This window comes from Gallus gallus, chromosome 27 (genome assembly GCF_016699485.2).
Source record: "Gallus gallus isolate bGalGal1 chromosome 27, bGalGal1.mat.broiler.GRCg7b, whole genome shotgun sequence".
NCBI classification, from domain to species: domain Eukaryota; kingdom Metazoa; phylum Chordata; class Aves; order Galliformes; family Phasianidae; genus Gallus; species Gallus gallus.
Genome location: NC_052558.1, coordinates 3885235 through 3905728, shown reverse-complemented (window position 1 = coordinate 3905728; position 20494 = coordinate 3885235). Strand labels below are relative to the sequence as shown.

The following is a 20494-nucleotide window of genomic DNA, read 5'->3' as shown; positions in this document are numbered from 1 at the left end:
CCCCCCCCCCCCCGTCCCCCAGTGCTGGATGCACTTCCCAACTGCTGGCTGCTCCTGGGCTGGAGCCGCTCTGCTGCCCCTGCTCACTGCTCTGCCCCCTGCATGAGCAAAGCACGGGGACAGCAGGAGCAAGCTTGGGTGCTTCCCCTCCAACCCTGCTTAGCTTGGGCTGGCAGAGTGCAGAACCCGCTTGCTGTTGTTTGGATGCAATCCATTGCTGCCAGCCTGGGATGGAGCAATCCTGCAGCCCGGGGCAGGGGGCACGTGCCCCTTCCCCACCCGCTGCTGAGAACCCTGAGCAGCCCCTGAGCACAGCCTGACTTGATGGGAGATGCTGGTGGGGTGGGGGTCCTGTTGCTCTCCCTACAGCCGAGCTGGGAGCACCACGACCCCGCTCTCTGTGCGCCGTCTGCAGCTCAGCACTGACAGGTGCCATGCTGACGAGCTGCAGACTTGTCAGTGCCGGTGATGCACCTATAATTACTGTCTGATGTGCCAGAATTAGACCGGGAGCCGAGCAGTTTGATGCAGACGTGAGTGTCCTTGGCTGCCAGCGGGCAGATGGAGGCTGTGGGCAGAGCCAGGGGCTGGGACTGCTGGGGGGGCTGCATCCCACCCCCTGGGCTTGGATCCTGGGGGGCATTCCCAGGGCTGGGGCACAAACCTGGACCCCATAGCCTTGGCTGAGACTCGCTGTAGGGCAGAGCACGACGCTGCCAAGGACCAACAAATGGGAATGATTCAGAATCATTTAGTGGCTTCTGCTTGGGAAGAGAGAGACCAGGACCTCAATTAAGCTATTTGTAAATTGTTAATTTAAACTTTTCACTCAGATGCCTTAAATTGTTCCCTCCTGCAGTTTACAAATGGGCAAAGAGCGCAGAAATAGAAGTGGAGCAGTGGGGAGATGCCATTTAGTTCTCGTTTTCGGCGGTGGTAATAGCACTGTAGCTAACAGCACTCCGGCTTAAATCAGAGCCAACGATGGCACTCCGTAGGGACGGGGCAGGGGGAGGTGTGCAGGGCCCCGGGGGCCCCACGGGCACCGAGGATGTGGGACACAGAGCCGCCAACCCTCCGTGTGCTGCTCTGTCCCAGCTCTGTCACTCCTGTCCCTCCGCCGGGCCCCTTCTTTCCCAGGGAAGGACAAACGCTCTCCTGTTGCAATGATAAGATCTCTCTTTGCTGCGCTGGCAGCTTGTCACGTCCCGTGTCACCACCGCTGCACGGCCACCGGCGGCTGCAGGCGCTGAGTGCCACCGAGCACGTGGTGTGCGACGTGTGTCCAAGTGTCCCTGGGAGCGGGGATGCGCCGCAGCCCCGGGGCTGCTCTGGGATGCGGACTGCGCTTGGATAAACGAGGAAGGGGGAGGCAGCAAAGGGCGCATCTTCTGTGCGCCCCACCCCCCCATCCCCATCCCTACCAGCGCTGGGGCTCGGCTCACCGCTCCCGTCTCGCAGCGCAGGGTTGGCAGCATCCGAGCTCGGCAAACTGAGCAAAGGGAGCCGCGCTGCAGGGTTTGGTGTGATGCCACCGCGCCGGCTGGGAGCTGCGCCGCAGGAGGCAGCGGGACGGGGCCGAGCGCCCGCTCGCCGCTTCCCCAGGTGGCTCTGGCTGCTGAGAACAGCTTGGGCTCCGAGAGCAGAGCTGTGCACGGCGGGGCCCGTGGGAGGCTGCGCCCGCCCGGTGCCAAGTCCTCCCTGAGCCCCACCTGGCAGCACTTGGCACCCATCGGTGCGCCCATGGCGGCGCAGCGCCCGCCCCGCAGATGTTATCGGCAGCGCAGCCCCACGGATCCGCTCCTTTGGGGATGCGGAGCCACCTCGGAGCCTCCGGTTCTCAGTGGGGTTGGAGGAGTGTTTATTTGTCAAGGACTTTATCAGCTATCAGCCGGCTGGGTTTAATAAGAAATTACGCTCCCCGGCCCTTCAGCTGTGAGAACGCGTTTCGCCATGTGATGTCAAGAGGTCTCCGATGGATTTTTCTCTTTATTCTTTTTCTCTTCCCCTTAATCTGGCTTCCTCCCCGCTCCTGAGAGCAGCAGACATGACACATCTGCTGGTGTGATGCCTCCAAGAAAGAAAAGGCATTGCTGCCCCTCCAGCACCCGCCTGCCCCATGGGCTGGGGGGTGAAGTCTGGATGTGTGGTCAATCCCCACAGCTGGGAACAGCTGCCTCTCCGGTTTGGGCAGAGCTCCTGCCCTCAACGTGGGCTTTTCTGGCATTTTGGGGGCATTGCTGCATGCTGAGCTTCACTTCTGTCTGTGCACCAGGAAGGGAATGGGGACGTGGGAAAAGATTTCCTGGTGGGATGCGGAGGTCTCATTGCCCACCACGTCCCTCACCCCGCTGAGCTGTTCTGTTGTGCCGAGGAGTGAACAGATGAGGGCTGTCCACCTCCACCCACCCATCCATCCATCCGTCTGCCTGCCCATGCAGCCTGTTTGCTCCAGGGAGAGGCTCGAACCTCTCGTTCACCCCACCAATGGGTCACAGCCTTTCCCATGGGCAGAAACGCTGCTCTGCAGCCCAGCACGGCACGCAGGCAGTGCTGAGCAAAGGCCACGCACGGGCATCAAACTGCCTGCAGCTTTTCTCTTTGTTTTTTTTGCAAGGCTTTCAGTGCGGCTCCCCGCTGGTTAACCCTTCTTTGCTGATGGATGGGGGCAAGTCCCTCTCCTCTTGGAGCACTGGAGCACTCACTCAGCCCCCAGTATCTGGTCACTGCATGACATACAATGAGCCCACTGTGCTGGGCGTGTTAGGGCACCGCATGCACGAATATTGCTGGATAGACTGCGAGCTCAGTGCCGCCGTTGTGCTGTGTGTCAGCAGACACAAAGCTGTGCTGTCTCAATCCCAGCATGGGGTGAAAGGGGCTGCAGTGCCCGAGGAGCGCTGTGCTGTTCGTGCCACGGCCAGCAGTGCCAGAGCAGAGCAGGGCTTCATTGTGCCACGGCTGTGCGCGGGCATTGTGAGGAGCAGGCGTGGGTCTGCAGAGCAGAAAGACGGCAGGGACCAGGAGGGGGAGCACAGGGAGCCATTACCCACGTCCCTTTGCACCCAGACCCCATTGCACCCAGGTCCCTTTGCATCCAAGCCCCATTGCATCCAGGTCCCTTTGCATCCAAGCCCCATTGCACCCAGATCCCATTGCACCCAGGGCCCTTTGCACCCACATCCATTTGCACCCAGGCCTCTTTGCACCCAGACCCCATTGCGCCCAGGTCCCTTTGCGTCCACCCCCTTTGTACCCAGACCCCCTTGCACCCAGGTCCCTTTGCATCCAAGCCCCTTTGCACCCAGACTCCATTGCCCCTGGTCTCCTCTGCCCCCTGACCCCTCTCCACCCAGACCCCGTTATGACCACACCCCACTGTTCCCACACTCCATTGCACACAGACCCCGCTGTGCTCAGACCCCATTGCACCCGGCCCCCACTGCTCCCATCCCCGGTGGCTGCTGTAGTGCTCACATCCATCCCCTGTCCCCATCCAGGTGCTGGTGACAGATCCTGGGAGAGCCCCTGATTGCAAATCCGTGTCTGGCATCGCGTGTGCAAATGCAGGCACCTCACCCCAAGGTGTGAGCTGCTTTTACCAGCCTCCCCCTGGGAGCTGCCTTGCTGCATGCAGCTGCTCACAGCCCCAGTGAGGCCGAGGTGTCACGCAGCCATGGGCTCTTTGTGCACACAGCAGCTCATGCCACCACGCTGCCAGCTCGGGGTTGTGCTGCAGAGAAGCCGTGGCTTTGGGACGTCCCCAGGTGGGGAACTTTGGGTTTCAGATTGGGCGCCCACCCTCCCTGCAGGCAGTCCCTTCCGAGCAGCTCTCCAGCTGCACTAATGCTTATTTGCTTCTCATTAGCAGAGCAATTAGAATTCAAAGGTCACCCCTCCCTCTGGCCCGGCCTGCAGCATGGCTGCGGGTGCAAGCCAGGTTTCAGGGATCAGTGGGAAGAACAATTAATCCTCACTGCAAGCAGTGACCACGTTTGCCTTTCCCGCACAGCATCCTCCCACCTCTCTGCACCCTCCTGGTGCCCCCATACCTTCAGCTTTGTATCTCTGTGCTGTGTCCAGGATGCTTCCCCACGGGGAGGGGGCAGCAGAACCCCTTGGGATGGAGGCAACGTGGGGTATCTCATCCCAGAGGCCGGGATTCTCGCACCTGGCTCTGGGCAGTGCTGCACCCTCTGTCCATGCCTCAGTTTCCCCATCTGCAAAATGGGATAAAGCCCCACTGTGTGTCTTCGGTGAAGGGTTTCCTGGGTGCTGTAGCCCCCACCAGCTGGCTTTGCCTCTTGGGTTGTGTGGGATGAGCTTTGAAGGCGTGAGCAACTATAAGCTCACGAGAGCCTTTGGGATGCTGAAATGCACCAGGACCGATGGGGAGAAACACCGGGAATGGGGGAAGGAGGAAAAAGGGTGAGTTTGGAAAGCAGCTTCTGTGCCCTGGAAAAGCCGTGGGATGGGAGGAGAGGAGGGAGCAGCTGAGGGGGATACTGCCCAGCTCTGGACCCATTTGCACATGCTGGTGGCTGCCACATCCCCGCCGTGTCCCCGCTCTGGAAGTCGGGAGCAATCCCACGCACCATGGCTGCCCAGGGGCTGTGCAGAACACAGCTGCGTGGCAGTGGGCTGCAGCCCGGGGCTGGTTTCCACGGGCTGATCCGCAAAGTGCCCACGGGTGGGTGTCAGATCTGTGCCGTGCCGGCTGCTGGCAGCAGTGCTGGGGGCACAGTGTTTGCTGCTGGATGCTTCGTGCTCTGGCAGGTGGCTCCGGGGAACGGCTGGTGTTGGAGCTGCCTGTGGGCTGCAGGGCTCTGCCTTTAATCGCTGGTAATCAGCGTTCGGGTGCTGCTTGGTGGCTGCTGGGGGCTCTGCCGGTGTCCCCCCGTGCCGGGGGTGCAGACCCGGTGCACAGGGAGGGGCACACCATGGGCTGACGGCGTCGGCGCTGCGCACGGATGTGCAGCGGCTGCTGGCTGCAGCCCATGTGATGCATGTGAGGGGGCACGCTGACATTTCGAGAGGAAAAAAAAATAATACCCAGAGACCCACGGGGAGCTTTGAAGTGCCTGAGCCAGAAAAGAGAGCAAGAGAGACAGACAGACAGACAGACAGACATCGGCACGGAGAAGAGGAACCGAGCCGGGCGGGGTGGGAGGGGGGGGGGGAGAGGGCAAATTCCCGGGGTAGGAAAGGATGTGAGCGCAGCGCTGGCGCAGAGCCGGGGAGGACGCGATGGCCGCTGGCACCGAAAGTGGGGCAGCGATCGTCAGCCACCGAGATGGAGCGGGGACAGCAGTGGGGACCGGCGGGGACGGCAGCGTGGTGGCAGCTGAGCGCTGTGCGGGAGCGGTGACAGCGCGGCGGTTCCTCTCCATCGCTCCGATGTGACGCGGCGGCGCCGAGCGGTGGCTGCGCGGTGCTCCTCGAGGTCAGTGCCGTGGATGGGGTTGGTGACAGCGCACCCCTCTGCTCGCCTCCGCTGCGTGCGCGTTTCGTAATGAGCCGCTCCTGTATTTAATTAAGGCGAGCAGCTAACGCGAGCCGATGCGTCTCCCTAGATTTAACCTGACAGAGACGGCGTGTTGCTCGGAATGCCGGGCGATTAGTCAAATCGCGTTTGATTTGCTTTAAACATCTGCCGTACGATGCGTGTGTTTGTCGCACAGATTTTGGAGCCGTCTCCCGGTTCCTCCCCGCCCGGGTGTCACCATGCTTCCTCGCTGGGCGAAGCATCCCTTGGGCGCTTCCCCTCGGCTGCGGGAGCAGGACGGAGCCTCGGAGCCCGGGGACCGCAGGCTGACGCCGCTGCTCGTGGGTACGGAGTGGGGACGTGGGTTGGGGGGATGTGCGCCCGGAGGCGATGCCGGGATGGGCCGGGATGGGATGCTGGGCGCCGCAGGCAGCTGCTGTGCCCTCCTTTTGCATGACTACACTGCGCTGTGTGGACAGCTGCGGGCGGGCGCTGGTGGAAGGGATCGGAGCGGCCGGGAGGGATGCGGTGCTGCTCTGGGTTGGGGATGGAGGAGGGATGGGTGGCATCTGCCGCGGGATGCGGGGATGCTCCCCGCATTGAGGTGCCTTTATCCCGTGGCTGGACGTGGTGGCTCTGGGGACCTCTATGGGGACATCGGGCAGCAGGACATGGCCTGGCTGTGTCCATCCGTGTGCCCAGGGCTCTGTTCTGGCAGAGCTGCCCCGGTTATTCAGATGATGGGTGCGCTTTCTGGCATCTACAAGGCTTTAGGCATAGATTTGTGTGTTTTTTCCCAGCGTTTTTGACTTGTAGCTCGCTGTGACTAACTGGGCTGGCAGAGCAGGCTGTGACCAACCACCTACGTGCTACCTGCGTGCTTATAAATAGGGGCTGTCCTCCCCTCCCCGTCTGGAGCATTGCTCCCGAGCCCCTCCATAACACAGAAATAGCTTCCCCACCATCCTCCTCCCATGCAGCGTCGCCTCAGCTCTGTGCAAAGCAGCACAGGATCCCCAAATGCCCGTTTCCCACGTGGTGCTCTGGGCACGGCTGGGCTCCGGGCTGCGCTGCTGCCAGCACTGATCGCAGCAGGAGCCAACTCCTCGAAGGAGCTGCATGCCCTTGTGCCAGTGCAGGAGCTGTGCCAGGCTCTGGTCACCCCCTTCCAGCCCCCCCCACCTTCCCCCCCCCCGAGCCCAGAGCTTTGATGGCTCTGCCCCAAGGCTCTGCTCCCAGCCTTTCAGGCAAGGACTGGGGGAGCTTTGGGATTGAGTTGAGATTTTCCCCTTCGTGGCACCATCTAGAGCCCCGCTTCCCTGCAGGAGTGCGGGAGGGGTGCCTCCCCCCCTGCCCCCCCCCCCCCCCTTGCTCCCGCTGTGCTCTTCCAGATGGATTTGCTTTTGATGAGGTGTAGCGTGCCATCGAAGCTCCTGTCAGGCAGCTCCGGCCTCCCATCAGCGAGCGAGCAGTTAGCATGACTGCACTAATGGCAGCAGATTAGAGGAAGTGATTAACTTGCCTGAAAAACTGCTCTGAGTGCATTCTGCACAACCCCAGGGCTGGTGCTGTGCATGGCCGCGCTCCCCTTCGCAGGGGCTTCGTCCCCTCATTTTGCCTCCCTCTACAGCAACCTGTTGCATTCCTCCTCCACCTTTGGTTGCGAGCTCTCTGGTCAAATCCTGCCTCTATTTCCAAGCTGGAATGACAACGCTGCCCTTCCCATCTGAAGGACAAGGGTGCATCCCCACGCAGCACAGCACCCTGCTCTTGGCTATCACCCAGCACAGGGAGGTCCCGCAGCCGCCCCACTGCATTGGGATGGGTGACAACCGGGCATTGCCGTGCCCTGGAGCTGCCACCTCGCTGCTGCCCGCGTGCTGTTCATCCTCATTTCTGCTGTCACCAAAGCACTCTCGGTGGCCTTGCTCTGCTCAGCGACTTCACTCAGCGTCTCATTAGAGGAAGGAGTGCTTCTGTCGGGAATTGATTTCTCATCCCCGTGTGTTTCCCTTCGGCTCCTTCTCCCCGCCCTGGGCTTGTGCTCCTGCCTGCCTCCAAAGCCACGCATCTGCCAGCAAGGAACCACCCCAAACCCTGACCACGGGGCTCAGCTGAGGTCTTGCATCTCCCCCTGATTCCTTATAGGGAGAACTGCTTCTCTGCGGGTCTGCTCCGAGCAGCCCGTGCTGTTTGGGATTCCCTCCTTCCTCCCCTTCCTTTTCTCCTCCTGTACCTAAAAGCCATCTAACTGCTGGGAAAGAGGGGTGCCGGGCAGGGGGCAGGGATGTGCTGGTGCCAGGTGGGGCACGGATGGGGTGGGAGCTGCGTGCCTTACCCCTCATTTTGGGGTCATTTCCCTCTGACCGGGTGGGCTGTTTCTTTCCCTCCTGTTTGCAGCAGGACCCCGACCCGCCTCTCCCCACCCCCCGCTCTGCTCTGGGCTAAGAGGAAGCATCGATTTGGTGTCTTGAGGGGCAGTTTATGGCTTTCCTGATGCCTGATAGGTTGGAATTGATTTCCAGAGCGATTTGCCTGAGCAGCTGAAGTCGGAGCGGCGGGATGCCTTGCTGAGCCCTGACCCTGCAGCTCTCCTGCAGTGGTACAGATGCAAAGGGGTGATGGAGACAGCAGCTCTGCAGGGTTTTGTGCTCTCAGGCCCTGTACAACCTCGGGTTCGCCCCCCTGCTGCCTCTCCCCAGGCTGTGCATGGAATGCCTGTGTGGAGAAGGGGTTTGGCAGCGCTTTGCTGCACGACGCAGTGAGTCACTGCCCCACGCCTGGCTCAGCATAGCGGTGGGAGTGAGACAGAGCTGCCGGCTGCTAGGAAGCTGGGGGTCCTTTCAGGAGATGTACATCCAAACCAAGTGGCCCTGCCTGTGCTTTCCCCTTCCTCCCACCTGGGGTTTGAGCCCTCAACATCTCTGTATCCCCGCTGGCATCCAGACCCGCGTGCTCTGCATTTGCCCCCTTTGGATGGGCCATTCCCTTTTCAGTCCTATGCCTCAGTTTCCCCCTCAGGTCTGAACCTGACGGCGTCCCCCAGGCTGCAATCTGGCTGCAGCCACATGGGCTCATCCCATCCCCGCTGCACCTCCTGGAGCTGCTGCCACTTGGGTGGGAGAGGAGACCACCGCACGCTGTGTGTTTGTGCCATGAGGGCCCCCTTCACCCCTGCTGTGTTTTTATCCGAGCTGCTGGCATCTCCCCCAGCCACAGCGCTGTGCCTCCCCACTTCCCCAGGCAGAGCTGCTCAGGGGATGCCGACAGCTCCGGCCCTCTGCCAGGGGTCAGGGAGGAAGCTGGAGGCAGAGGGAAGCTCTGCCCGGCTCTGCTGGCCGTGACTCATCCTCGTGCATCGCGCATCCTCCTTGAGCTCACCCTCTGTGCTTATTTTCCCCCTCCACCAAAGCAAAGGCAGCTCCGTGCGGGCCGTGAGGAGTGCTGGGATGAGGATGGGAGCGGCACGAGGGGAGATGCTGAGCCAACGAGGCAGCGCAGGAAGGAGGAGGGCTGGGAGGGTGGCTGTGGGCAGGGCTGGGGGCTGCAGGGGGCTGTGACCCCATAGCTCAGCTCACGGCCCTGATGGACGGAGGGATGCGTTGCTGCTCCTGGTACCCAGCACGAAGCTCATGGGAGCGGGGTGCGCTCGCTTCCCATCTCCATGTGTGTGTGTGGGGGTGTGGGTGTGATGACACCCGGTGAGGGGGGAAGGAGCTGCTGCTTTTCATGGGGCCGGGCCAGATGGGCTCTCTCCTTCAGCTCAGGGTTTGAGACGTGGGAATTGAGCTGCTCGTGTCCCCGCTCCCAGAGCAAAGTGCCGCGTGCCAGCACAGCGCCGGGTGCCAGCCTGAGACGGGGCATGGCTGCTGCTGCCATCGTACCCCTACGTGCCCGGATGGATCCTGTGCTGCTTCCTGCCTTCTTGGTGGTGGCGGTGGCGGCCAGGGCACGTCATGGCCGGGGACAGGCAGGGCTGGGTCTGCAGGGACACATCCGGCACTGTGGGCACAGAGAGCTGCCAGCCCATGGGGTGTCCTGGCACTGTCCCTGCAGCATGGGGCTGGGAACTTCCCAATGAAGCGGTTGGTTGTTGGCGTTTTGTCTCCCTTGGATCCTCTATAATGGAGGGAGAAAGGCCCCGTGCTATGGGGGGGGACGCTGGGGATTGGGGGGTGGCGTTACCACCACTGGGACAGCTGTGCCACAGGCAGGGGTTGTGTCGGGGTGGGCACTCTTTGCCTCACGCTGGGTTTCCATCAGCCCAGGAGCGAGCAGATCACATGGAAGCTTTCAGCACGGCCGTCCGTGAGCTTTCACTCCTCATATTGCTCTGCACGAAGCTGCTGGGAGGCACGGGGAGGGCATGCAGTGTTCTTGCTGTGATGTTCATGTGCCGGGACAGCCCCACCGAGCAGTGCCACATGGGCATATAGGGCCCTCATCTCACACTTTGGCACTGGGTGAGCTGCTGCCAGGACCACCCCCCCCCCCCCCCCGACCCCCAGCCGTGCAGAGGTGCTCCCAGCAGGCACAGCTTTATTAGCTGGGGCTGAGGCTCAGTGGGTGCACAGTGCCAAACTGGAGCCAAGGGTTGCTTTGGGGGGTTTCCCTTCTGATCAGCAAAATGCCAAGCAGGGAATGACTGCTGGAGAGAAGCCAGAGTGTGTCCTGGACAGCACTGTGCCCCGAGCTTTGTGCTCTGTGGGACGTCAGCACCCGGAGCAGCTTGGCTGTGTTCCCAATAGCAGGTCCCGTAGCACAGCTCCCGGTGTCACCTTACCAACCATAGCCCCATCCTAACACAGCTACTTGGCTGAGCACAGGTCAGCCCCACACTCCCCCCGTAGGTCCTGGCTTGGCACAAATCGAGCTGAGCACATCCCGAAGAGCATCACCTCCCACTGCCCTTCCCCCATGGCTGCATCCCAGAGCCCTGCAGCAACGTGGCAGGGAAAGGGTTACTGCAGCACGGGGGGCTCTCCGGGCCGTGTCCTCATGTGCTGCACACAGCAGCAGTTTGCAGCTCAGCGGCTGCAGCATTTCAGGGAAGGCAAGCTCATCTCCCTGCTGCCCTAATGGCCGGCTGTGGGGAGCTGCATTGCTCCAAGGGCTTCTATTCTTCTGCCTCCCTTTCTCCCCAGACGTAATCTCTCCATCCCCTCCCCTCTCCCCGTTCGGTACAATTGCTTTCTCGGACTATTTTTCATGCTCTGCTAACTGTCACGGCTTTCACGGCCCGCGTGAGCTCGGCTGCTTCATGAAGATTTATGAAACTGCAGTAATAAACTGTGTTTGAAAGATCCTCTTGCTGATAAACCCCCGCCACGCTGCGGGTGGGGGGGTGGGGGGGGGGATCGGGGCGGACCACCCTGCCGGACGCCCACCCTGATGTGACTCCCACGGGTCACAGGGCAGGATTTTGGGGTCCTCTCCCACCCGCAGCACCCGGTAAGGAGGATGGATGGGCGATCCCTGCTGCCCGGAGGGGGATTTCTAGGATATCCCATTGGATTCTGGTTGCCGTGGGATAATGCCTGGAGGATGCTCATCCCATCCCACTGATGGAACCGGAGGGGTGAAGTGGGGAAGGGTGCACGCGGGGTCTGCAGCATCTCCTCCTTCGTGATGCCTGCTCCTGTTCTTGCTGGAGCCCGGTGAGGAGTACAGGAGCGGATGCAGTGCAGCCAGAGGTGGAAGAGCTCCCGTCGGTTCCCAGCTCTGCTCTGACCCCGGTGTGGATTGTGCAGGGCTGTTCAAATCATCCTCTTTAGCAGTCGCAGGGAGACAGAGAGCTGACGCGTTCCGCTCCCGGAGCGTGTAATCAGGGAGCAGGGAGCTGCATGCTGATGTGTGGCTCAGCACCGGGAGGAGGGTGGGAAGGAGTCGGGAATGTGGGTGGGATGGGTGCTGGGCTCTGGGTGCTGGGTGCTGGGTGTGTTGGGTTCTGGATGCTGAGTTCTGGGTTCTAGAAGCTGAGTTCTGGGTTCTGAGTGCTGAGTTCTGGGTTCTGGAAGCTGAGTTCTGGATTCTGAATGCTGGGTTCTGGGTTCTGGGTGTGTTGGGTTCTGGAAGCTGAGTTCTGGGTTCTGAGTGCTGAGTTCTGGGTTCTGAGTTCTGGGTTCTGGAAGCTGAGTTCTGGGTTCTGAATGTGGAGTTCTGGGTTCTGAATGCTGGGTTCTGGATTCTGGTTGTGTTGGGTTCTGGAAGCTGAGTTCTGGGTTCTGAGTGCTGGGTTCTGGAAGCTGAGTTCTAGGTGCTGAGTTCTTGGTGTTGGGTTCTGGATACGGGGTTCTGGGCACTGGGGTTCTGTGTGTTGGCTTCTGGAAGCTGAGTTCTGGGTGTTGGGTTGTGGATACGGGGTGCTGGGTGCCTGCTGCTGGGTTCTGGGTGCCAACTTCTGGATGTTGGGTTCCAGATGCTGGCCCCTGGGTGCAGCCCCTGCACATCTCCACTGCTCTGCCCCCCAGATAAGCGCTCAGTGACCAGCTGAGGGCAGGAGGGACGCGCTGCCCCATAGCGCACCCTCAGCGAGCAGCGCGGTTTGGGGGCTGTCCTACAGAGGGAGAGGCACACACAGGTAGTGCTGTGCCCAGCGGCCACCTCCATGGTGACATCATCTCTCGGGGGTCTGAGGGCATTTTGCACACGATCAGCGTGCGAGGGTGACACGGGGACCAGGCTGAGTGTGGTGGGATGGGTCAGGAGTTGCAGTGCTCGCTCAGACTCTGTTGCTATGCAAGGAAGGGTGTCCCAGGACTTCGGTGTCCCACAGCTTTGGTGTCCCATGGCTTTGGTGTCCCAGGACTTCGGTGTCCCACAGCTTTGGTGTCCCATGGCTTTGGTGTCCCATGGCTTTGGTGTCCCAGGGCTTTTGCTGGGGGCTGCACTGATGTCATCACCCAACTCACAGCAAACCCCTCTGTATGACCTTGAGCAGCCGAGCGGTGTCGGCAGCACAGACAGGAATCCTGTCCTACATTAATAACACAATCACTCGTTATAAAGCTGATATGTTGGGCTGATAAATAATTAAGGGAAAAGGAAAAGCTCTCTATGATTTGCTTAGCGGGAGCTGGGGAAGGAAGGGGGGAAAAGGAAGGAGATGAATAATGAATCAAGGTTAAACGGGAGCGAAAGGAAAGCCTTACGGTGGTGGATTCCCGCAGCAGGAGTGCTGCAGGTTGCCAAACAGTTGCCCGTGGTGGAGACGGTGGCCGTGGGGTGACGTGGGCTGGGCAGCACGGGGTCCCCGAGCTCACCCAGCAGCAGTGGGGCAGACGGGGCTGAGCGCCACGGGGTCGGGAAGCCGCTGCGTGGTCGATGGGTGTTGGCAGCACGCAGGGACTTCCAGGCATGAGTTAGAGGCGCGGTGTGAGAGCACTCGGCACGGCTTCCCTGGGAATTAAAGTCACGGTGTGATGCTAACGAACGGCCGTGGTGGTGGAAGGATGAGCGCTGCCGGCACCCGCTGCCCGGGGTTGCGCTGTGCGAGGGGTGGGATGGGTGTGGGGGGGTCCCTGGGCGCAGGCAGCAGCACGGTGCAGCACTGATGGGTCGATGCAAGCCTCCCCAGCCCACCTTTCATTTTCTTTTTTGGTCTGTCCGTGTGTCTGTGTCCCTCTGTCTGTCTGTGCCGGGGGAGGCGATGCCCGGCTCATGTGTCTTGTCTGTGCCCGTTTTGGTGCCCTAGCGCTGTTCATTCCATGTTTCAGCCCAAATGTTGGGGTCTTGGTAGCACCCCGGCCCCTCTGTCCCTCCCTCAGCCCTCAGCCCCTCCTGCCCCCCCCCCCCCCTCCCCATACCTCCCCACCACCATCACAGGGTGACAAACCCTGCACCCCTCCCACCCCCACCGCTTGCATCCCACCAAGGGACGGCCCCACAGCCAGCTGGGCTCAGCCACGTTTACCACCACCCCGTGCCCCGTCCCCACACCCCAGCGCCCCAAACCCCTCGTGGGGCAGCCCCTCACCCCGCTCTGCTCTCCCTCCCCGTGCAGATCCCGACAGGACCAGCGCCCACATGATCTCGGCCGACGATGCCGAGTACCCGCGGGAGTACCGCACTTTGGGCAACGGCACGCGGCGCTTCTCCAACGTAGGGTTGGTGCACACCTCGGAGCGCCGGCACACCGTCATCGCCGCCCAGAGCCTCGAGGCCCTCACCGGCCTCCAGAAGTCGGAGATGGAGCGCAAGCGGGACGCCTTCATGGACCACCTGAAGAATAAATACCCGCAGCACGCACTGGCGCTGCGCGGGCAGCAGGAGCGCATGCGGGACCAGGTAGGGGGTGTCTGATGGGAAGGGGGGGGGGGGGAGGGGGGAGAAACAGGACCCAGCTCGTTTGGAGAAGTGGGGGGTGGGCTCATAGGGGGGCATAGCATGGGCAGGAGCAGCCCCTCTCGCACAGGCTGGGGGTCCCCAGGCAGATTTCCTTCTTGGCTGAGATGAAAGCAGTGTCTCCGTGCATGCAGGCGGAGGGGTGGGTGTGCCAGCCGTGAGGTGTGTGGCTTCACCCTGCTAAAGGGGGGGGAGGGGAGGGGGCATAGTGGGGACCCCCGCCCTGCTCTCCGCAGCTTCCTGCTGCAATGGGGGAGGTCGGTGCTCAGCCACGGCCAGCCCTGACCTAAGAGGGATGGGGATGCTCAGAGCCAGGGTGATGTGGGACAGCTGCTGGGGACCGGGGGGGTCTCCCACTGCGGCTGGGAAGGGCAGGGCTGTGGGGCAGGAGGAGAGGAGGCAGTGAGGGGCTGAGTCTCTGCCCCAGTGCACACCACAGTGCTGCGCAGAGCAGGGGCTGCACGTGGGTCGGGAGCTCTCAGAGCTCGGGGTTCCCTGTGTTTGGTGCTCCCGGAGCTCAGTGCTATGAGGTTGGGTGCCCACATCCCCGCAGGGATGTCCCCTCGGCTGTGCATTCCCAGGGACTTCATTATCCCCCAAAGGTGGAGGGATCCGCAGAAGGGACGCCCGATTTCATGCCCCCAACGGTGTGGCAATGGGGAGGAGCGACCCCCAGCCTGGGGTCTGCTGGAGCAGCCATACATCCCCACCAAAACTGTCACTTGTATGGAAGAAAGGCAAAGGGGAGGGCAAGCACGGAGCAGCTGCAGGAAGAAATCCTATATCATCTCCAACTAGATGCCTCCCTGTGGGGTGGAGGCGATGGCTCCCAGACTATCTCAGCAGAAAGAAATAGAGAAAGAGATTGAGCTGCGTAAGGAAAGCAGCAGCTCCCACACTGCAGCCCCCATCCTGGCTTTGTGGGGCCGGGAGGGCAGCATTGGGGGGTCCCACTCTGCAGCCCCTCTCCATGCAAAGGGTCGTTGGCTCAGGGCTGGATGCAAAGGGGAGCAGTGCAGCGCTGCAGCGCCTTGCAGCATCCAGCTGTTGGCGGCGGTTGCAATGAGGTGAGGGCTGCAAGGCTTTCCTTGCAGCAAAGTGCACCTCTCTCTCCCTGCAGAAGTGATGCTGGGTGCTGGTGCAACCCGAGCAGGGTGTGCATGAGGTGTGCAAGAGGTGTGCACGAGGTGCACTGTGCTGCACCCACCCCTTCTGCTCACGGGGCTCCGCAGCGATGTTTGTCATTGCAGAGCAGCACCTCTCAGTAAATAACCAGGAATCTTCCCCTCGTTATTACGATGGTTTAAAGACTTTTCTTCTTTAGGCGGCAGCTGAGAAAGGCAAATCTGCCCGGCGTTGGCTCAGGTTGGGAGGCTTTAGAGGATTTTAGGAAGCGAATGAGAAACTTTGGGGTTTGGAGCATCCTCTGTGCTTGGGAACGGCTGCGGGGCTGAGGGCCGAGCACTTCCAGCAAACAGCAAGATGGGAGGCTGAGAATAAAAGCGGGGGGAAGCGGGGCGTAAACCTTGAGGTGACATCGCGTTACAGCACCGAAACGAGCAGAGTGGTCCCCTGTAATCGTAGCATCACCCCGTGGGGCACTGAGGAGGGGTCCGAGGCAGCGGCTGCTGCAAAACCCACGTAGGAAAACGTGCTCAGTGGGTACAGTAACAGCAGGGGGTGGGAGATGTGCGGCTGTGCTGCTTCGCTTTGGAACCGATAACCCCCAACCCGTGCAGATGTGTGCATCCCCAGCTGCCCCCCATGCATCATCCAACACCCCCCCACCCCCCGCCCCCCACCAAAGGGGGTCCCGGTGCGCACACAGCCCCGCAGCCGCGGCGCCTTTTGGAGAGCAAAAATCGTAGCAGAGGGGGAAAAAACGCGGCGAACACAGCGGGGCTGCGACGGGTGCGCGGGGGTTACGCGCGTGGGTGCGCGCGCACGAGTGCGCGTGCACGCGTCTGCCTGCGCGCTCGCGCGTGCGTTTGCGTGCGTGCACGTGCGTGCGTGCGCACAGGTGCGGGCACACGTGTGTGCGTGCGTGTGTGTGCGCGCGCGCGCTCCTCCCCCGCCGGGAGCGCGCACCGCCGCGTGGCGGCCCCGCGACAGGTGGAGTCGCGGTTGCCATGGAAACCGCACCCCGCGGGAGGGGCGGGCGGCGCGGCCGGCGGAGGCCGCAGCGGCGGAGGAGGCGGCGGTCGCTGCTCCGCGCAGCGCTGCGCTCCCGGGCCCCGCCCGCCCCCGGGCCGCGCTGCGCCGCGGAGAGGAACGGAGGCGGTCGGGGCTGAGCGGAGCGGAGCGGAGCGGAGCTGCGGGCGCACCTGGCGCAGGTACCGGCGGGTGATGTCCGTCCGTCCGTCCGTCTTTCCCATTCCTCCCCCCCCCCCCCAGCGTCCCCCGCTATCCCTTCCCTACATCCTCTCCTTCCCCCATCCCGCTCCTCCGCACCTTTCCCGGTGCCCCCCCCCGTGTCTCACCCCTCCACACTTCTCCCCTCCATCTTTCCACCCCCCGCCCCCCATCCCGCTCTGTTTCACCCATCTCCGCCTTCCCCGGTGCTCCCCGTTCCTCCGGACCCTCTCGTGTCCGTATCCCCCCCCCCCCCCATTCCACCCCCCGCGCTGTACCCCGGCCCGGTGCGCGGAGTCCCGCAGCTCCGCACCGATCCCCCCCCGGCCCCTCTCGGCCTCGCGAGGGCGAACGCTGCGGGCGCTGCAGTGGCGGAGGAGCGGCCGAGGAGCAGCGCGCGGTGCGGCCCCGCGGGCTCTGCGCGTTCCCCCCCGGCTCGTTCATGGAGTGAGTTGTGGGGGGGGGGGAGGGAAGGCTCAGCCCCGCTCCGTTTGGGGTTTTGCGGGGAAGAAGCGGCTGCGGAGCGGCGCTGAATGCGGCAGTGCGGGCAGCAGCGGCCGCAGCCCCCCCCGGCTTGGGGACAACGAAGGGGCACCGCTCGTCATCCCAACCCCCCCCCCGCCCCCCAACATACACCCGGTGCCGCGGGACCTCCCGGTGCCCATCACGCGGCCCCGCACCCCTGGGGCTGCTGGGGGGCGCGCAGAGCCCGCAGCCCCTGGGACCCCCCCCGGGGGTGGGGAGGAGGAGGGCCGATCCCGGTGCTGCCCAGATCGCATCCCCTGTGCCGGAGGGCGCCCGGCGCTGTCCCCGTGGGGCCGCCCGTGGATGTCCGCGGATCTCCTTCCTCCTTTACCTCGCACGTCCCCATTGTGCCCGTCCACCTACGCGTGCCGTTGCCATCGTTACCCCGCAATTCGAGCTGCCCAACTTCTCCCGGGCTTCCTGCTTAACCCCCCCCCCGCCCCACACCAAACCCCGACCCCCGGCCCCGCTCCCTGGTTGGAGGGGAGCTCCCCTTCTGCCTCTCCCTGCCCCTATGGGACCGGGATTCCCGCAGTGTGACCCTCCTCTCCCCCGGCCTTTCTGCATGGGGCTGTTGGAGCACGGGGCCCCGTGGATCCCCCAGCCCCGGAGGGGTGCTTGGAGGCTGCGTTGCAAGCAGGGGGGTTGCACGGCTCCGTCCTCAGCAACGCTCCCCCCCCAATGCATCGCAGCGTGCCGGTGCGTTTTTGCCAACAGCCGTCGTCGCTGCTTTGCTCTGTATTGATGTGGTGAAAGGGGAGGGCTCGAGGGAGAGCCAGGAGCACAAACACGGTGGTGCCTGAGTGCGTTCCTGCTCTGACATCACCTGAGCTGCTCCGGAGGGAGCTGAGGGCTGGAACTGCTGCTTACGGTGGGCTCTGTGCTGTGGGTGCAGGCAGGAGCTGCACGCAGAGCCATGAGCCCTCCTGGCTCACCCCGTGCTGCCGTGCCCGGCTTGGAGAGCCCCTTTGCAGTAATTACAGGACCTCAGATAACAGCATCTGCAATGCACAGCCTCGGTGTCTCTTCTTGGTTGCTGTTTGCATTCGGCTCTATGCGGTCGTTTCGCTGCTTGGGCTTCTGTTCCTCTCGTGCCGGAAAGCATCACAAACTTTAACGCGGAGAAACGGGCTTCAGTCCGCTTTGCCGGTGTATTTCGGGGAGGTTTTTGTTTGTCAAGACGTTGTGCCTGAGGGGGAGACTCAATCAGAAACTGCAACTCCTGGGAATGAGTTCATTAAAAAGCCAATGAGAGCGCTGCCGTCCCTCCCCCCGGCACGGCGTGCTGGGATGCCGCTGCCCATTTCCGAGGGGCGCATCGGTGCTGCCTTGTTAATCAGTAACAGATCTGTGCCGTAATTGCTAACCGGGGCAGCCCGCCTTGGTCAGGGCGGTGACTTGCATGGATTTCCTTCACCCGGGACGGCCCTTCTCCCGGGGCGGCCGCAGGGACTGTGGGTTTTAAGTGCGATGTTCTTTGCTGCGATCCCCAGCTCTGGCTTTCCTCTCATCCCCAGTGTTTGCTGGTGAAGCTCTGTGAGCACTGCTGCGTGCGTGGGCTCCCTCGTGGCCGTGGGTTGCAGCAGGTCCGAGGTTTGCGTGGGTTCTCTGCCCCTGGAATGCATGGCTGTGTTGGGGAGGGCCCGAATCCCCCTTAGTCCCTCGTTTTGCAGCTCCCTGTACATGACTTTCATTGTAATTATCATCTCAGCCTTTGTAATTCTCCCTACTGTCTGCGCAGCTCGAGCTGCCTGTTTTATCGCGTGGAACAAGGCTGTCGTTTCCAATCCTCTCTCAGACCATTATCTCCCTTTGATGCTTTTGAAGAGTCGGGGACGTGTTAATTCTACCTTGGCCTCCTCCTCTCCCCTTCCCTCCGTGCAAACCCCCAGCAGGGCTGCATGCGGGGCGCTGGGACCATCCCAGCCCTGTCCCCATAGCGCAGGGGTGTGCCACAGGGGTGGCATTTTTGCTTTGGGAGAGGCCAGGTCGGTAGAAAATGAGCTCAACCGGGCGCAGTGCCTGCGAGGACAGATGGAGCCTGAGGTGCCTGTGGGGATCTCTGCCCTCAGTGCATGGCACCAGATTGGTAGCCCTGAGCCAGCATGGGGCGAGTCCTCCCACCCCCCACCCCCCCCAACCTGCAGCCCAATGGGGCTTTGGCTCCTGCGCACACTGGGACAGCACTGAGCCATGCAGTTACCTGCAGAGGTGCCCTCCTGGTTCTGGAGATGCCTTTGGGCAAGGATTTGGGTTTTGTGCTCTGTGACCGTCGGCAGCGCTTTGGGGTCACAGAGCTGTGGTTGTGGGGCAGTCCGGCTGTCTGTGGTCGTTTCCAGAACGTTCCCCACCTGCTGCCCTGGCACTGGGGGGGGGGGTTCAGATGCGCTGGATGCGGCGGGGATGTAATGGATGGGCTCTGTGATAAGCCTGGCCAGTCATCCTAAAATAATAAATAAAATGCATACCGAGGGCTGCTGTGAGATAGGATCAGCAATATCAGGGCTGGGGAAAATTACCACAGCTCTTCAGCAGCAAAACGAAGGGTGTGGAGGGAAAGGGGTGGAAGGAGCCATTGGGGAGCATCGCCTCCCCGTTTGGGGGTGGGTCCTTTGGAGCCGGGGGGGGCTGCGGCCGTATCCCTGCGCTGCGGGCTGCCCTGCTCAGCACTGGGTCCGTCCACTCCCTGGAGGCATTGGGAGGCAGCTCCTTGCTCTCATTGAGGCAGGTTCTGTGCCCAGGACGGGTCCTGTGGCTGCTCTCCGTGGGCTTCTGTTCCTGGTGCTGCTTCTGAGTCACGGCGTGCCCTTGGAAAAGACCTTTGTGCCTCCAGGCTTGCCTGCGTGAGCAAACGGCAGCGCTGGGCTTGAATCGCTCCCAAAGCAGCCTCGGTTTGTTTGATGCAGAACTTGAGGGTCTGCTCGTGTCTGGTGGAATATTAATGTCAGTGCCTCGATGAGGACGTTGCGTTGGGATAAGAGCATCTTGCTGAGGCTTTAGAGTGTGTCTAAAAGGGGATTTAGGAGAGGGTTTGTGTTTGTACGGCAGACCTCTGTTCACACTGTCAGGGCTTGTTTGTGTACGCAGAGCTGATTCCTGTGCAGGTGGTCAGGGAAGGGTTAATGCCCCGGGCAGCGATGGTGGTTAAAGCTGCGGATGGAAGCAAAGCTCTGCCGTGCTCCAACCTGACGGGAGCTCCTGCGTGCTCCCAGAGCACAGCAATGGGGATGGATGGGCAGCACAGTGTCGTGGGAGGGGAGCCTGCTTTGTGCTGAGACCTCTGCGGAGCTGAGCTGAGCGCGGTGGGGCGGCTGTGAGCGGGGAGGAGAAGAGAAGCCGAGAACTTTGATCCCAATAAGAGACGGGATGAAGCCGCCCTGCAGGTGCTCCTCCCACCCCCCCCCCGTTAATGGGACGTCCTCAGCCCCGTCCCCCCGGGCAGCTGCCCTCGGTGAGGCTTTGCTGTGAGCATCCTCGGGAGCTTTGCATCCATTTCTGCTGCTCATCAGCGGGTGTTTGGGGAGAGCTTTGCAGCGTGCCGGGCTGCAAGCGATGCCAGCTCCCATCACTCGCTGCAGCACATTGCAATGACACCGGCGGAGAGGCTGCAAAGAAGCAGCAGAGGGGCAAGGAGGCTTGAACGGGGGGGGGGGGGGCGAGGGGGGGGGATTTGAAGATGCTTTTAAAACTGAAGACCGTTCTGGTTCCCTGGCAGCACACGCTGGGTGCTGTGAGCACGGGGCTGAGCCCCGCTCCCTTTGCACTCAGCTGCACACCTCACTGCCTGCA

The 20494-nt window shown here is 62.3% G+C and overlaps 1 protein-coding gene and 1 non-coding gene across 13 annotated transcripts in view; one reads left to right on the top strand and one right to left on the bottom strand.

The window, feature by feature from the left end:
• SRCIN1 (SRC kinase signaling inhibitor 1) overlaps positions 1–20494 on the top strand; it is a 52940-nt gene that overhangs the window by 8733 nt on the left and 23713 nt on the right. For 4 of the 12 annotated variants that reach the window (XM_025144107.3, XM_040653327.2, XM_040653326.2 and 1 more), the window contains one exon: positions 13488–13771. In XM_025144107.3, the coding sequence (XP_024999875.2) occupies positions 13488–13771 (284 nt within the window). Of the gene's footprint in view, positions 1–2965; positions 4429–5229; positions 5444–5681; positions 5831–13487; positions 13772–16000; positions 16162–18097; positions 18299–18725; positions 20089–20494 lie in introns of those variants that run through there. The other 8 variants (XM_025144113.3, XM_040653328.2, XM_025144114.3 and 5 more) reach the window with 6 other exon arrangements.
• LOC112530349 lies at positions 10883–14860 on the bottom strand. The gene is made up of 4 exons (XR_003071982.3): positions 13603–14860; positions 13067–13180; positions 12637–12883; positions 10883–12461 (listed from the first exon to the last, which is right to left on the bottom strand). It is a non-coding gene; the product is annotated as a proteoglycan 4-like (transcript).